The sequence below is a fragment of the Malaclemys terrapin genome, chromosome 1 (genome assembly GCF_027887155.1).
Source record: "Malaclemys terrapin pileata isolate rMalTer1 chromosome 1, rMalTer1.hap1, whole genome shotgun sequence".
In the NCBI taxonomy this organism is placed as follows: Eukaryota; Metazoa; Chordata; order Testudines; family Emydidae; genus Malaclemys; species Malaclemys terrapin.
The window spans coordinates 321,479,303-321,496,873 of record NC_071505.1 but is presented as its reverse complement, the minus strand read 5'-3'; the positions used below and the strand labels follow the sequence as shown (position 1 = coordinate 321,496,873).

The window sequence follows — 17,571 nt, the reverse complement described above, 5'->3', positions numbered from 1 at the left end:
TACATCAAAATCCACACCCCTGAGACATGTAGCTATGCTGAACTAACCACTGGTGTAGCCAACAGAAGAATTCTTCTGTTGACCTAGCTACTGTCTTTTGTGGAGGTGGATTAACTGCAGAGATGGGAGAATCCCTCCCATCCCTGTAGTGAGTGTCTACTCTGAAGCGCTGTAGCAGTTTAAGTGTAGACATACCTTTAGCAGCCCATGGAAAGGACACAACATCATCAACTTCAGGTCAGAGGATTATAACCCACTCCTTCTCCTATTTCTAGCCCCAGACAATAAAAGACAAGCAATGTGAGGCCCTGTCTGAAGCATCTAAGGACATTCCATTAAGGAGGCTTGTCTTCAAAACATTCCATTTATCATCCTCAGATGCTTCTGATGTTTTGCCATTGGATGGCAGCCTTTTTCTTTTCTCAGCTTCAGTTTCTCAGCATTTGATCTGATATGTTCTCCCAGGGTCTCTCCAGTATCATGGTAGCAATAATATTTACTTTAGGGAAGAAGGAAATTCACTTATCTTCCTGGACAGTTTCTCTGATCAGGGTTCTGCACAAAGAGAAAAGTGAAGCAAACACAGAGCGATATGGTTCCTGGAGTATCTTGGATTCAGGACAAATGCAGACACATGGTGCCAGGGATGTCAGTCATAGGCCTGGGCTGATGATGAATGTCATCAGATACAAGGTTTCATCTCAGTAGAATGTTAACAGAAAACCGCCATGAAGGAAAACCAGTGGTGTCACATAAAACAAAAATACAATTCTTATAAGAGTCCACTGGGGAATTCTGATCGCATACAGAGGCATGTTTCAGTGATCTTGAGTTTTTATGGCTCCTATCAGTAAATCTAGATATTCCCTCTGCATTTCAACTCTTGGCAGGTCTAGCTCCAATTGTATTGTATTCATTCCCATAACTCCTGAATGCCGAGAATGTGGGTGGATTGTTTTTTTGTTTTTGGTTTGTTCTCCCCCCCATTTCCCCAAAGGGATCTTTCTGATCTAGTTCAGGGAGTGGGTACTGTGATGTCCTGTCCCTTTAAATGTTTGAGCACTCTCCACTTCCCAGTGGAAAGCCTCACTTTTGTGTTAGTTTCAGCTTCTGCTGCCTGAACAATAAAGCGAGCACTACAGACAGCTTTGTCTCTATCAGCTCCCATTGAGTCTGTCTCTATCTCCTTTTCTACTGGGTCCAAATAGAACAGGTACCAAAAGGAGAGCACAGTATCCTCCGGCTGAAACACAATGATTCATTAAGGTCTTGAAGCACTGCTCCTTCCATGGATAATGAACCCTTCCAGGTTGTGGCAGTCAATGTGTCGGATAGGGTTTTTATAATAACTGGAAAGAACATGATCAGCCTTACCCCCAGAGAAAAATTCTCCTGTCCTAGGTGGAGCAAAGTTTTCTATTTCTATGGGCACTACACACAGAGGATATGAATACACAGCGTTTTGGAACCCTTCGTTGTCAACCTCTTAGGCTGGGTTGACAGACTCAGGTTAACCAGGCTTGTTGTTAGCGCTCTAAAAATAGCTATGTAGACAGCACTTTGTTGCAGATTGGGCAGGACCTTGGGCTCTGAAGCTCCCCCACTTAGGCTTCAGAGCCTAGTGCTAGACTGAGCCACAACTTCAAGGCAACGCTTACACAGCTATTTTTAGAGCATTAGCAGAAGCCCGGCTAACCTGAGTCTGTTGATTTGGGCCAGCAAGCTTGCTCCCGCTGGCTTCAAAATGCCATGTAGACATACCATAAGGGGAGATGAACACCAGGACTCACACGGTAAGATTTGTATATTAGCAGAGTGGCTCCTCCACCGCAAAAAATCTCACCTATCGTAAGTCAATTTGGTGGCTCGTGATCCGCCTCTGTGCATCTGGAAACCGTAAATAACGTGCCCTGTGACCTCAGTACTTGTCAGGACCCAGAATGTGAGGTGATGAATGACATATTGCACAAAGCTGGGCAAGTCCCCTGCTATGTGTCTTCCCACCTCTTCCAATGCTTCCCCAGGACAGTACAAATGATAGGCGTGAAAGTGGCAATGATACTGTTGATGTCCTTCTGATTGAAGAGGCTTTGGCTCTCAAGCCTGATTAATCGACACCTGGGTATTTGGATGCCTTTCTGGGGACCAGAAAAGTTGAAAACAAATTCAGTGTACGCCAAAAGAGAAGTTAGCAAATAAAATTTTTTCTGTTAGCTGGTCCAAAGTCCATACTTTAACTCCCATGTTAAACCAGTGAAACTTAACCTTAAGTTTCTCCAGGGGGGCTTTATTCTGTATGCATAGGAGTGTCCAAGCAAAAACATCAACTCTTTGTAGTATAACGTTCTCAGCACCTTCAAGACAAGTAAGTTTTGTATAAATCCAGCATTAAAATTTTCTGTAAGGACTGACCTTATTTCAGCACCACAAGATCATAGAACATGACTTTGGAATCTCACTCTGATCTTGGCTCCACTACTCAGATTGAACCACTGCAAGGGGCATCAGTATACTTCTGATTCATTAGAGTAGGTCTCCTTAGAGCTACAGTCTCCAGTCAGATGAGAGGTTATTTAAATTAGAAATTGTGAGCTTTCTGTAGCGAGACCAGTATTGTACTTCTAATTCATTCAGTCTTAGCCAATGTCCTTTCCCTTTTTTTTTTCTTTTGGCAGAAGTTTTCTCCATGCCCTAATGTCAAGGGAAAAATGAGGGGAATACTTATATACAATTTACCTCATTTTGGATGTTCACATTTAAACGATGATCATGCTTCATGCCCTGGAGGCACAGTGCTATGAAAATCCCATTGTAATGGATCATACATTTTCCTATTTTTCAAACTATCTGAAAAATTCCTTTTGTTTGAATAACAAGGCCCAGAGATCCTGGATACAAATGGATCATCCAGAATAGAGATGGAAATTGACACCCATAGATTAGGGTTTGTTGTCATTAGGTGGAATGTGCCCTGCCCTGCCCTAGAAGAAATTGTCCTTTTTCCTCAAAGTATATTTAATACAATCTGTAATTTTAAGAAAGTGGATTTAAGTTTCCCTGGCACTGGAAGTTATCTCAGCTGGAAGGAACTTCCAGGAGGTAGGACATTTCCCTCCTGCCAGTGAATGATAGGTCTGTTTCTGTCCCTGAGCTGCAAAAGCAAGTTGGAGTACCATTGTAGTGAATCTGTGGACCTTATTGTTCAAAGAAAGGACGTTTTCAGGCAAGAATGGATACATTTTCCTGTTCTAAGTTGTCCTTGATTTTGAAATAGATTGAGACGTGGCTGTATTAATCAATTTATTATTCTGTGCCTTACAATCTAGCAATCGCAATGTGTACTCACAATGAAACCTCTTCCTTCAGTAAAATCATTGTCTAAAGCCAAAACTCAGGCAGGGAATTGTTTCTCTTAGTACCTATCATCTTCTCCAGTTTCTTTATCTTCTCCCTCTCAGAATCCCAATCAATTAATATATTGCTTAGACTGTTCTGTTATTTTTAAACATTAGCGGTTGTCACACTTACTGGGCTAACTGTACCTCTGACCCTCTTGGTCTCAAGCCTTGGGCTGTCACCACTCTTGGGATGGAATCACCTGATTTTTCCCACTCTCAGACCGCGTGGCCGTCCCTGGGTACTCACTGTGATTGCCTTAGCAGTCTGCTTTAGGCTCAGACCCTGTGGTTCTGTTCCTTCTAGGAGCAATGGCAGTGATAAGAAGAGACCAAATAACCTTCAAGCAAAATATTATTTAGATATAAAAAAGCACTTCAGAGAAAACATCTTAAATAATAACAGAAGTTAAGTATATCTAGCTTTCCCCTGAGGCTTATTCTCTGGATCTGGGAAAGCCCAACTTCTTTAGCCTCTTTAGTTAAGAAATGGGATGATGAAAGGACTTACGCCCCTTTTTAGAAGTCTGAGCAAAGCAATGACTCCTTTCTCTTTCTCTCTTTCTCTCTCTCTCTTTTTTTTTTTTTGGGGGGGGGGGGAAGTATTCTCTCTTTCCTTCCCATCACTTTGCCATCTTCTTTGATTTTGAATTCTGATCTTCTGAGGCAGTTGGCCAAACAAGAATTAGTGAGTCTAAATCAGGATTTAAAGTGGTCAGTACTGCTTGTCTTGTACTTGAAGCCCTAGGCTCTCTATCCTGAGGGAAAGGAGTAATTTCAATGGGAGTTATTTCTGTCCTCTAGGAAAGTAGTTCTCAACCAGTACACTTACCCCTGTGGGTACGCAGAGGTCTTCCAGAGAGTACATCAACTCATCTAGATATTTGCCTAGTTTTACAACAAGTTGCATAAAAAGCACTAGCGAAGTCAGTACAAACTAAAATTTCATAGACAATGACTTGTTTATAGAATCATAGAATATTAGGGTTGGAAGAGACCTCAGGAGGTCATCTAGTCCAACCCCTTGCTCAAAGCAGGACCAACACCAACTAAATCATCCATTACACTGCTCTATATACTATACACTGAAATGTAAGTACAGTATTTACATCCCAGTTGATTTATTTTATAATCATATGGTAAAAATGAGAAAGGAAGCAATTTTTAGTGATAATGTGCTGTGATACTTTTATATTTTTATGTCAGATTTTTAAGTAGTTTTTAAGTGAGGTGAAACTTGGGGGTACGCAAGACAAATCAGAATTCTGAAAGGGGTACAGTAGTCTGGAAAGGTTGAGAGCCACTGCTCTAGGAGGCAGAATAGGCTTTCTTGGGAGGAGTACTGCGTGAGGGAAGTTCCATGCACCCTCTTCCTCCCTTGCACATCTACATCAACAGCTGGTCACAGTCTGGTCCTAAAATTATGCATTGAGTTACTAATATCCAAGTCAGACATTCAGTACAATGTGTTCTCTCTGTCCATGGGAATTTACAGACATAGACTATTTATGGTAATGGTTAATCCTTTGCACTTCTGTAGCACTTCATATTCTGGAATCTTAGTCCTTTACAAGTATTATTTAAGCCTCACATCATGCCTCAGTGCTAGTTTGCATGAGGGCTTTAATGATTTACTCTATGGTATTTTGGTGGAAGAGCCTGTAGTAGAACCCAAGAACTCTGTCTTTGTCCTTTGCTTTTACATAAACTACCTGAATAGATCCTTCCCATAGCTACAGAACAATTGACACCTAAGATTAAGTGTCAGAAGTTAATGTAATAGATTCAGATTTTTTAGAAGAAACAAAAACCGTTTTTTTACTGCATAAACTTCACAAGATACTGTCAGATGTACAAAGCAGAACTACTTCTAAGTTGTTAAAATAATACATTGCTATTGTTAGATGATTTTCATACACCTAGGAACAAGAAACATTCAGTAAGCTTGCAGTACATTCACAAGTGTATACTTAACTCTGTTCTTAATAGAAAACATATTATTCAGTGTATTATGGAGACAGTACAGTAGCTCAACATGTCGGGGGACTACCAGGTGAGCTGCTCTTTTTAATAACTGTAATTCTACTTCTGATATGCTTTTTTTGGAGCAACAAGTGCCAGAGTGATATGAAGGAAAGAGAGTCAGTTATAGAAGAGAAAATAGAATTTATAACGATAAAATGATGAGACTTCATGTCTGGGGAAATTTTCTTTTGTTCACCGAAGGAAAGTGCAAGTGGTGGTATTTTAAACTGCATGTAAGTAATGAATAGCTGTTAATTGAAAACAAACATATATAGTTACACTGTAGATACAGAATGGTAAAAGTGCTTAATGAAAATGCTTTGCCAAATTATGTTTTTTAAATAATGGCTGAATAATCCGGATTTATTGGCTTGTGTCTTACTTCATAGCAATTGTATTTTCTGTATTTAAAATAAACTGTAAGACAAGGGGAAATAATATTTAATATATTTCAATAGCATATAACTTTTGTAAAGTCATTATCTTCCGAGTTTCTATGTTTTCTTTTAAAATCTTATATCAAATTAAGTCTTCCAGGAGAGTCAACCATCTGGTAATAGGAAAAATAGCTTATCCAAATGAAGGATTGAACAGTCCCAAAACTTTTCTTATTTACAAAGATAACTTGTGTAGGAAATTTATATATCTACAGCTGTGCATTAGATAATCATATTTCATTCCTTACCAATAGAAGAAAATGTATTCATGTCTGCCTTTTCTAAAAAAGGCCCTTTATTTTCTTTAAGGCTGATGCATACCATAGCTGTAAGCAAAAATGAATAAATAATGAGAGATTGAGTGTGGTGGTGGCATCTAAAGAATTTAATGCCTACCAGCCAGAGGCCGATCTGAAAGAACCAGGCACTGACCAAGGATTGGGGCAGCACCTTAGTAGGAATTCCAGCAACTCGGACAAAGGGAGTATTTCTATCGATTGGCATCCTCACTCTTTTTTTATTATTGATCCCTGGCTTGTAGCTGTCTGGAATTTAAGCCTTGATTTCAGTGAATATATTGAAATCCTCTTTATCATTGAGGCACATTAAAATTAACTAATACATAAGCGAAATTCAAAAGAAAATACCAGCACTAATGCTTATGTCCTCCCTTCCCTTTTTTATTCCTCTTTTGTGTCCTCCCCTCCCACTATTGTTTTGATACATTTACCCCGGTTCCAGATTGCCATGCCCCAAACCCTCTCTTCATTCAAGTGTCTCTTAAAGTATGCACTTCCTTCAGTGTTGCCCCAAAAGAGCTAGCTAAAAACCAGTGAAAACCCACAAAGCTATCTTTTTTAAAAAAAGTCTCTTCAGAACATTATATAGTATTGTGTTTATATTTAGTTATTTTTAAAATAGCTGGTAAGCCCCTATGGAAAACTTTATCTGTGGGAGACGTATATTAAAATAAAACTCATGGTAACCTATGGGCCCAATCCTGCAACCCTTGTGTATGTATGTAAGAAGTCGTTGTTTGCAAGTAGCCCTACTGCATACACTAGGACAGGGGTAGCCAACCTGAGCCTGAGAAGGAGCCAGAATTTAGCGATGAACATTGCCAAAGAGCCACAGTAATATGTCCGCAGCCTCCCATCTGCTCCCCACCCACCCCCACTCCCAGTGCCCCCCACCCACCGGCAGCCCCGCCAATCAGCACCTCCCCCTCCCTCCCCATGCCTCCGCCCACCGCAATCAGCTGTTTTGCAGTGCGCAGGAGGCTCTGGTGGGGAGGGGGGAGGAGTGAGGGCATGGCAGGCTCGGGGGAAGAGGCGGGGACCTTGGGCGAAATGGTGGAATGGTGGCAGGACCAGGGCAGAGCAGGGGGTTGAGCAGTGAGTACCCACAGCACATTGGAAAGTTAGCATCTGTAGCTCCAGCCTCGGAGCCAGCGCCTATGCAAGGAGCCGCATATTAACCTCTGAAGAGCCGCATGCGGCTCCAGAGCCACAGGTTGGCCACCCCTGCACTAGGACTAATTATTACCACTGAAGCTTCAGATCATGAATCAATTTCTCTTGCTTCAAGAAAACGAGAACTGAGGATTATTTGTCAGTATGAATACGATTCTCTTTGTTATGGCTGAGATTTAGGAATTTAGTTTGCTTCAGTGACTTTTTTGAGGCATAGCAAGCAATTTGATTTGAATGGTATTCTCTTATTTTATGTGAGATTATTTTTCTAGAAAAACTTGCATATACTGTGGTATAGTTATTGGAATAATTGTAAGACTTGTTTCCTTTTTCTTTATCATAGATCTATCCATGGCAGTGCAAAAATTTTCCCAGTCGCTACAGGATTTTCAGTTTGAGTGTATTGGAGATGCTGAAACAGATGATGAAATTAACATTGGTAAGTGTGTTCTGTACTTCCAGCCCAATAATATTCCCATGTTTACAAAATGTAAAAGATTTGATTATAACAATAAAGGTGTAAACAACACACTCTTTCAGAGTTCATGCAGTTAGGGTATGTCTATCCTACAGATTCTACAGTGGTACAGGGGTTTTTCCATTACTGTAGCTAATTCATCTCTCTGAGCAGCAGTAACTAGGCTGACAGTGATCTAGCCATATCTGCAGCAGGGGTTAGGTCAGCTTAAGTACAGTGCTGCTTGGGGGTTTGAATTTTTCACACCCCTGAGTGACATAGCTACATCGATCTAAATTTTATATGCAGACCAGGGCTTAGTTGTGTATGTAGGAGAAAAACCCTGGAAAGCTGTTGTAACACTTCATTTATCTTTATACATCAAAATATGCTGTGTGTGTATGCAAAATGTAGCCCAGTCCCTTTAGAATGCCACTGAGTCAAGTATGATTTGTTTCAAACCCTGCTGATTCTTCTAAATGAAAACCAGTTTTAACTGGGCCATTGAAAGGCATCCCTATTCCCTAGGAACAAGCTTCCTGTCCATTTTCAGTTTTCTTGCTGCGATCATTTTGTCCCTAGACCTTTTCAAATAAAGGGCAAAATCTTTTTTTTTTTTTTTTAAATGGGAAAAATGTGCAGTGAGGTTTTTTTTTTCCTTACATGCAAAGATGAAAAAATAAACACTGATTTTTCTCAAACTAAAACAAAATAAATAAATTGCTTCAGGCAGACATCAGGCTTGAAAAATTTCAGCCCAAGCGGGGTGATTCATACAGTTTTATAAGCTCCTTCCTAATAGGGTTTAGGATGGACACACTTTAAATAACGGTAAGAGATCAATGATTTTCTAGACATGGAGAATAGGGAGTCTCCTCCCAAGATCAGAAACCATGGCTTAGTTTTCTCTTTTCAAGGTGCAGTTCCTTGCTCAAACGAAAATAAATAGCATTACACAAGCACTAAAATGTGCCGCATCAAAGTGGTAGCCCTGCTTAGGAATGAAAGCTCATATGCTAATGGAGTTGTCAAAAAAGAACCCAGTTGAAATAATGGTGATTCAGGTAGCCGCACAATAACGTAAATAATAATTCACTCAGATGGGCGCAGGTTTGTGTGTCAGTAAAGCTATATATAGTGAAGAACCAGCTGGCATCTACTTGGACTTTCAGAATGCCTTTGACAAAGTCCCTCATAATAGACTATTAAGTACTCAGAGTGCTGAGAAAGAGCTGTCATAGACTAGAAACTGGGTAAGAGACAGAAAACAAAGAAGGGGGACAATGTCAATTTATAGCATGGGAAAAGATCAGGAGTAGTTCGCCAATGTTCTGTACTAATATGTATTAATGATTTGGTGAAGGAGTGAAAAATTAGATAGAAAACTTGCAGATGACATGAAATAATAAGGAAATACTTTTTTGTTGCATAGCACATAATTAATCAGTGGAGCTCATTGCTGCAAGATATTTGTTGAGGATAGAGGCTTCAAAAATGGATTAGACATTTATACAGACAGTTATAATATAACATTCTCTGTAAAGTATATTTAAAACAAAATCCTGATTCAGACATAAGACATCCACTAGGGCTTAGAAAGAAACTTCCCCTATGGGAAGTTAATTATAATTGTCCTTGAAGTTTTCTTTCATATTCCTCTGAAGCATCTGTTACTGGTAACTGTGAGCGGTAGAACACTGGACTTAGATTTACATGTGGTCTGGCAAGCTGTATTTTCCTCTGTAGCTTGGTAAGAAAGTATTCTACTTATGTGCCAGAGTGGTCATAACTGCAAGTGGACTGACTTCCCTGTACAGATCACACCAAACTGCCAGTCTATTTCAGTAAGCTCTGAGAATTTCATCAGCAAAAGCTTTATTCTGCTCCAATTCAAGTCAATGGAAAAAACCCAGTTAACATTAATTGTACATAATCAAGGCCCAGTGTACCATCTTTCCATATCCTTATATAACCCTTATCTTCAGAATCTCAGATTGGTTCAGCTCTTCATAGTGATCTAGTAGGCTTGGGAAAGGACCCAGAGTGAATGTGTGAAATGTTGAGGTACCTCATCTTAGAGGCGGTGTTCAGAGAAATGGCAGACCCAGGTTTTGCAATCAGGCCACTGACCACTCACACAGTATCATCCTCTCCCACACCATCTAATCTCAGTCTGGTGTGGAAGGGAGACCCTGAAGAGGGTGGGAGGCTGGAGAGTGAGCTGCCCCACACTCACTTAGTAGCAGTGGCTCCTGTCCTGTGGGAATGGGACTATCTCCCCGCTCCGAGCATTGTGAATTGGCACATGGGTATTGCACGGCCATTCAGGTTTCGCCTGGCTGCTGGCCATCATGACTGATGGGCAGTCGAGTCAAATGTAAGTGAGAGTCATTGTGACATAGCGTACAGGGTCACAGCACCACATGAACCCGTGTGCCATGTTGCAACAACCGCAGCAGGGAGCCACCGCTACCAAGCCCCATGAGAAAAGGTGTCACATGTTCACCTAAAAGTTGCCATGGGAGCTGTCAACACCTCCGCCCCCCCAACTCCCATACCTTTATTAGCTCCTCCATTGGTTCAGAGTTGTGTCTGAACTGAACATTGAGGCCTTGTCTACACTACGAGAGTAGTTCGATTTTACTTAAATCGAATTTTTGGAATCGATATTGCAAAGTCGAACGTGTGTGTCCACACTAAGGACAGTAATTCGACTTTGTGAGTCCACACTAACGGGGAAAGCGTCGACATTGGAAGCTGTGCACTGTGGGCAGCTATCCCACAGTTCCCGGAGTCCCCGCTGCCCATTGGAATTCTGGGTGGAGCCGCAAATGCCTTCTGGGTAAAAAAAATGTGTCCAGGGTGCTTTTGGGTAACTGTCGTCATCCGTCCATCACTCCCGCCCTCCCTCCCTGAAAGCGCCGGCGGGAAATCAGTTCGCGCACTTTTCTAGTCAGTGACAGCGCGGACGCCACAGCACTGCGAGCATGGAGCACACTGCGACCATCGCTGCAGTTGTGGCCGCTCTCAACGCCTCGCAGCTTATCATACACCTTTCCCTGAGGCAGATGCAGATAAGTCAGGCGAGGAGGCTACGTCACCGCGGTGATGGCCTGAAGTCTGAGAGTAGCACAGACCTCTCAGAAAGCAGGGGACCCAGCGCCGAGGACATCACGGTCGCAATGGGTCATGTTGATGCCGTGGAACGGCGATTCTGGGCACGGGAAACAAGCACTGAGTGGTGGGACCGCATAGTGCTGCAGGTCTGGGATGAATCCCAGTGGCTGCGAAACTTTCGCATGCAGAAGGGAACTTTTCTGGAACTTTGTGAGTTGCTGTCCCCTGCCCTGAAGCGCAATGACACCCGGATGCGAGTAGCCCTGACTGTCCAGAAGCGAGTGGCCATAGCCCTCTGGAAGCTTGCAACGCCAGACAGCTACCGGTCAGTCGCGAACCAGTTTGGGGTGGGCAAATCTACTGTGGGGGTTGTTGTGATGCAAGTAGCCAAGGCAATCGTTGATGTACTGCTGCCAAAGGTAGTGACCCTGGGAAACGTGGAGGCGATCATAGATGGCTTCGCAGCGATGGGATTCCCAAACTGCGGTGGGGCCATAGATGGAACTCACATCCCTATCCTGGCACCGGACCACCAGGCCAGCCAGTACATTAACAGAAAGGGCTACTTTTCCATGGTGCTGCAAGCACTGGTGGACCACAGGGGACGTTTTACAAACATCTACGTCGGATGGCCGGGCAAGGTTCATGACGCTCGTGTTTTCAGGAACTCTGGTCTGTTTAGACGGCTGCAGCAAGGTATTTACTTCCCGGACCACAAAATAACTGTTGGGGATGTGGAGATGCCTATAGTCATCCTCGGGGACCCAGCCTACCCGCTAATGCCCTGGCTCATGAAGCCCTATACTGGCGCCCTGGACAGTGAAAAAGAACTCTTCAACTACCGGCTGAGCAAGTGCAGAATGGTGGTGGAGTGTGCTTTTGGCCGTCTCAAGGGGAGATGGAGAAGCTTGCTGACTCGCTGTGATCTCAGCGAAACCAATATCCCCATTGTTATAGCAGCTTGCTGTGTGCTCCACAATCTCTGTGAGAGCAAGGGGGAGACCTTTATGGCGGGGTGGGAGGTTGAGGAAAATAGCCTGGCTTCTGATTACGCACAGCCAGACAGCCGGGCGATTAGAAGAGACCAGCGGGACGCGCTGTGCATCCGGGAGGCTTTGAAAGCTAGGTTCCTGAGTGAGCAGGGTAACCTGTGACTGTAAAGTTTGTGTACAGAGAAGCCGAACCTGCCCCCGTTTCTTTACCCAGTTAATGTTGACTATCCTCTCCAGTTACATACCCCCTTCTCTCCCCCTTCCAACACACGTTTCGAAATAAAATCAGTTCTACTTTGTTAATGAACACCGTTTTCTTTACTACTGTTTTCGCGGGAATTTTTTAAAACTGGGACGCGGATTGTGGTGCGGAGCGGGTGTAGTGTAGTGACGCAAAGAAAGCTTCTAAACTCAAGGATTGACAGGCTCCGCTGTGGTGGGCTGGTTCTTTCAACGGAGCCTGTCACCCCTCCTGATCGGGACTGTGTGTATGGGGGGGCTATGTGACTTTGTGGCAGGGGGAGGACAGTTACAGATCTCCTGCTGTGTGGCTCTGTGATCCTGCATAAGGACCGCCGCTTAAGATCTGTAACTGCCCTCCCCCGCCACAAAGTCACAGAGCAACCCACCCCCCACTACAGAACATGAAAACCACCTTCCAGACTGACCAGGGCAACTAGTCACTGCACTGTGTATGTGCCCTGCTGCTGTACCTGCCCCCGCCTATGTACCCTGCCAAAGGTGACTGTCCTGTCCAATTACCATCCCCCTTTCCCCCCCTCCTCCAAAAGAACATGATGGAAACATTAGTTAACAGAAACATATTTTTTATTATCAACTACACATGGAACTGGGAGGTGAAACTTGGACGGGGGCTTGTGTCAGGCGGGAAGGAAAGAACTTGTCAAATTTTGGGGAATGAGAGCCTTCTGCTACTAGAGCTCTCTGCAGGGGTGGAGTGAGAGTTGGCGTGGACTCTGCCGCCTCTCCTTCTGTGCACTTTGGGTGAGGGGGGTATGGGACTTGGTGGCGGGGGAGGGCGGTTAGAGATGGACTGCAGTGGGGCTCTGTCCTCCTACAGAACATCCACAAGGCGCCGGAGCGTGTCCGTTTGCTCCCTCAGTAGTCCAAGCAGGGTTTGAGTCGCCTGCTGGTCTTCCTGCCGCCACCTCTCCTCCCGATCCATGTTTGCTTGCTGCATTTGGGACAAGTTCTCCCGCCACTGGGTCTGCTGTGCTGCCTGGGCTCGGGAGCAGGCCATAAGCTCTGAGAACATGTCCTCCCGTGTCCTCTTCTTCCTATGCCTAATCCTCGCTAGCCTCTGGGAGTGTGATGCCAGGCTAGGTTGTGAGACAGTCGCAGATGGGGCTGTGGGAATGGGAAAAAGGGAGTGAATTCCTCAGAAAGATAAATGTAGTTGTCAACAAAGAACATAGTCTTTCTCTGTGAACAAGACCATGCACAGCACCTATCACATGCGCACTCAGCACAAGGTCGAATTCTCGGCCTTCGCATTCAGTGCCTGGGGTCTTGCACAGCACATTTGAGAACCGTGTCAGGACAACGGAATTTCTGTTGCAGGCAGACATGGTAAGCCGTAGACTCGTGGCAGCTTAAAACTTTAATATTAGCAATGGCCTCATTTCACATTGAAATCAATGTCGGTCCCTGCTGCCAGCAATCCGGCAAGCAGGAACTCTGCTCCTGTCCCACACCCTCGCGGCTGTCCCCGGGAACGATCCCTTTCGGCTGCCCCTCTCCCGCCTCCACCGCGTGGCTGCAAACCAGCGGTTACAGTTCTGTAAAGGAACGGTAAAGCAGTCCCAACACTAACATTCCCCTACCTCATTCAAAGCAGGTCACCATGAGCGACATCACCCTCATGAGGATCTCTGACAGCGAGAAAGAGAGAATGCTCCGGGAAAGCCTCCAAAGACCAGGGCCGTATGCCGCCCTGCTGTGCAGAGCAATGATTCCCGAGTACTTGCTTGTCTCGTGGCGCGGCAACGTGTCGTACTACGGAGGACCCAATAAGGCCGCTCTCCCCAGGAACCTAATGCAACGGATTTCCAATTACCTCCAGGAGAGCTTCCTTGAGATGTCACAGGAAGATTTCTGCTCCATCCCCGGACATATAGACCGCATTTTACTCTAGCTGCTGTAGCAGTGACTAAACAGTAGAGCGGCTTGGGCAGGACAATCATGCAAAACTGGACATTGCTAGATTTTTTTTTCAATAGTTGCACTGCCCATGACTGAACCGTTAAGCGCCTAGGGCAAACTAATCATGAGAAACCCATTTTTTTAATTGTTAATATTCCTGTTCTGTTAAAAATAAATGTTTAGATGTTTACAACACTTACTGGCTGATCCTTCCCCAGATTCTGTGTCCGGGGTAACGGCTGGGGACGGTTGGTAGGGGATCTCTGTAAGGGTGATGAAGAGATCCTGGCTGTCGGGGAAACCAGCGTTGTGAGTGCTGTCGACTGCCTCGTCCACCTCTTCTCCTTCCTCATCTTCCCCGTCCGCTAACATGTCCGAGGATCCGGCCGTGGACAATATCCCATCCTCAGAGTCCACGGTCACTGGTGGGGTAGTGGTGGCGGCCGCACCTAGGATGGAATGCAGTGCCTCGTAGAAACGGGATGTCTGGGGATGGGATCCGGAGCGTCCGTTTGCCTCTTTGGTCTTCTGGTAGCCTTGTCTCAGCTCCTTGATTTTCACGCGGCACTGCGTTGCATCCCGGCTGTATCCTCTCTCTGACATGTCTTTAGAGATCTTCTCGTAGATCTTTGCATTCCGTTTCTTGGAGCGCAGCTCGGAAAGCACGGACTCATCACCCCACACAGCGATGAGATCCAAGACTTCCCGATCAGTCCATGCTGGGGCCCTCTTTCTATTCTGAGATTGCACGGCCATCACTGCTGGAGAGCTCTGCATCATTGCCAGTGCTGCTGAGCTCGCCACAATGTCCAGACAGGAAATGAGATTCAAACTGGCCAGACAGGAAAAGGAATTCAAATTCAAATTTTCCCGGGGCTTTTCCTGTGTGGCTGTTCAGAGCATCCGAGCTCGTACTGCTGTCCAGAGCGTCAACAGAGTGGTGCACTGTGGGATAGCTCCCGGAGCTATTAGCGTCGATTTCCATCCACACCTAGCCTAATTCGACATGGCCATGTCGAATTTAGCGCTACTCCCCTCGTCGGGGAGGAGTACAGAAGTCGAATTAAAGAGACCTCTATATCGAACTAAATACCTTCGCGGTGTGGACGGGTGCAGGGTTAATTCGATGTAACGGCGCTAACTTCGACATAAACGCCTAGTGTAGACCAGGCCTTAGAGTCTGTCTACACCCTCTGGTGGCAGATGGATAGCCAAATGTTAATATTTTGAGTCCTGATGGGGCTGAAAGTTAGGAAGGCAATTCAAACCACTTCAGTCTAGTGCCTCTATTTAATGGGTCGCTATTTGTCAGTGAGATAGATGTGGCATTTTGAAATCTTTCTTAAACAGTGTGATCTGCAAAATTTACTGGTAGACTTAAGCCTGAAAATTATCTACATAAAAAAAAATGTTTTTGAGATTAACACTTTCAGTAAGTAGTTAATTTATTTTTACATAGTGGATAAACGACCATCCCTTACAGATTTACAGTATGCCAATAGAATAAACTTACAGAAATTGCAGGGCAATATAAGGTTGAAATAGAGCCATACTTATGACATATGACTTATGACTCATATGAGTATGAGACATAGGCAGATTCATCCCAAGAGGTATTGTGGCTATTCACATCTGAATTTTATATGCCTTTATACGTTTTGATATATTCACAAAGCAGAAAATAATTTTGGTTATTGGGGCCACCAAACATTTTTCTCTTTTCTGTATTTTACACTCTCTTGCGATGATCTGTGGTTATCCTCATTAATAATTGTGGCCTATTTTGTAATATCTTTTTGGTTTTTTTGTCTGTCTTACTGTCCTCTCTCCTTCACACTGTATTTGGCAATGTTTTTATGGTTGATAAGTCTAGCTTCTGGGTGTGTATGATATGTACAGTGTGTATTTAAAATTTACAGTACCTTTCAAAGTTGTATAACCTCAAAGTCAGTCAATATTTAACTGAAAAAACCCCTAAACCAACAACTTTGAATTACTTTAGCCTCAAGTGATTAAAAGAAGGTCCTGACTGGTCTTAGTCTGGATCCTAAATGTGTTGAGAAAAGGGTATTTTATTTGGATGTTAAACAGGCATTTAAAACTATTTAGGAAGAACCAGAAAGTTCAAGATGTTTGACAGCTGATTTATTTCACTTTGCGCTTCAAAGACGGGATTTCTACGTTCCAAGGCAGTCATTTCCTGGTGGATTGTCATATGCATCAAAGAAGCTTACAGGAGTAAAATGTAAACTGGCAGGAATTGAATCTCAGTCTAATAGGGCTTGAGGTGATATTGTGCACCGTTATAGAATAAGCCTCAGTTTTTGATCTCCCTGAAGCAGTGACCTAGAATTTAGTCCATATCTTTACATGCCACTACAAGCTTGATGTTTGCTCATCATCAAAGACAGCTTTATACAGATGAATCCTACTATCTTTGCCTCCCCTCTCCTTTATCTCTTTGGTAAGAATACTACTTTATTGTTTCTACAGTTCCCAAGCTGCTATTATTTGAGAGTTCAGTTTTGTTTGTTTAGGGTCAACCCCCCCAGTATCACTAAAGTCTTTGCACACTTATCAGAATATCAACTGCCCCATAATTATTGACCCTTGGTAGTGACTCCATTGGTTAATGTTGTGAAAAAAATTCTGTTGTAAGACCAGTCTTGGAAACTTTCTAAACAAACCTCCTTTCTGCCAAATTTCATTATGTGTACCGTAGGAAAGAAGACAGGATGGGAAGATTTGAGTTGAGTTGCACAAGCCATTTTTAATAAAACTTTTAAGGGAAAAACTAACAACTTTTCATTCTTTAAATATGCTTTAGATCCTCGTACCTCAAGAACATCTTGATCTAGAAACTCCCATTTCATTTTATATATATATATAGTGCTTAGAGGAGATCTAATGTGCAGAATTGCTTTTTACAAAAATCTAGAAAATTCCTATATAGGAATGTAATGTGGTGTGCTCCCCACTTCAGTCCTGTTTGGGTTAACAAGAGGCTGAGAGGCCGATTAGGTCACCTGAGAGAAGGAAGACCAGGGTTAATTAAGAGTGAGGCCAAGCTAGGGAAGGGCTGGACCAGAACAATAAAGCCAAGAAGCTGAAAGTAGAAGGGGGCTTCAAGGGAAGGAGGCTTCAGTCATTCCCTGGGATGAGATAGGCCATCAAGAACAAGGAGGAAGTACAGAGGGAGAGTAAGCCTTCATATCCTAACCTGGAGTAAGGAGTCTGGTAAGAAGCTACAAGAAGCTAGAAGGTAGTGAAGTAGCCACAGGGACTAGAGTAGGCTCCTGTGGTAAACCCAGAACCAGGCAAGAGAAGATAGAGAGAGTTGGTAGGAAGGAGCCCAAGGAAGCAGCAACAGGAATGAAGGCTGAGGACCTGGATTGCTGTTTATAGGCTGGAACCTAGTGTAGCAGGCGAGCCTGGGTTCCCCTGCAAGCCGCTGATATAGTGGCATAGAGCCCCGAGCTGAGGCTGAATGCTGTCTGGAGATGGCATTTGGAC

The 17,571-nt window shown here is 43.9% G+C and overlaps 1 protein-coding gene across 1 annotated transcript in view; it reads left to right on the top strand.

Annotated features, from left to right (window-relative positions):
* Positions 1-17,571, top strand: part of ARHGAP42 (Rho GTPase activating protein 42) — a 297,832-nt gene that overhangs the window by 55,640 nt on the left and 224,621 nt on the right. The window contains exon 2 of the mRNA XM_054015601.1: positions 7,673-7,768. Coding sequence (XP_053871576.1) covers positions 7,673-7,768 — 96 coding nt within the window. The remainder of the gene's footprint in view (positions 1-7,672; positions 7,769-17,571) is intronic.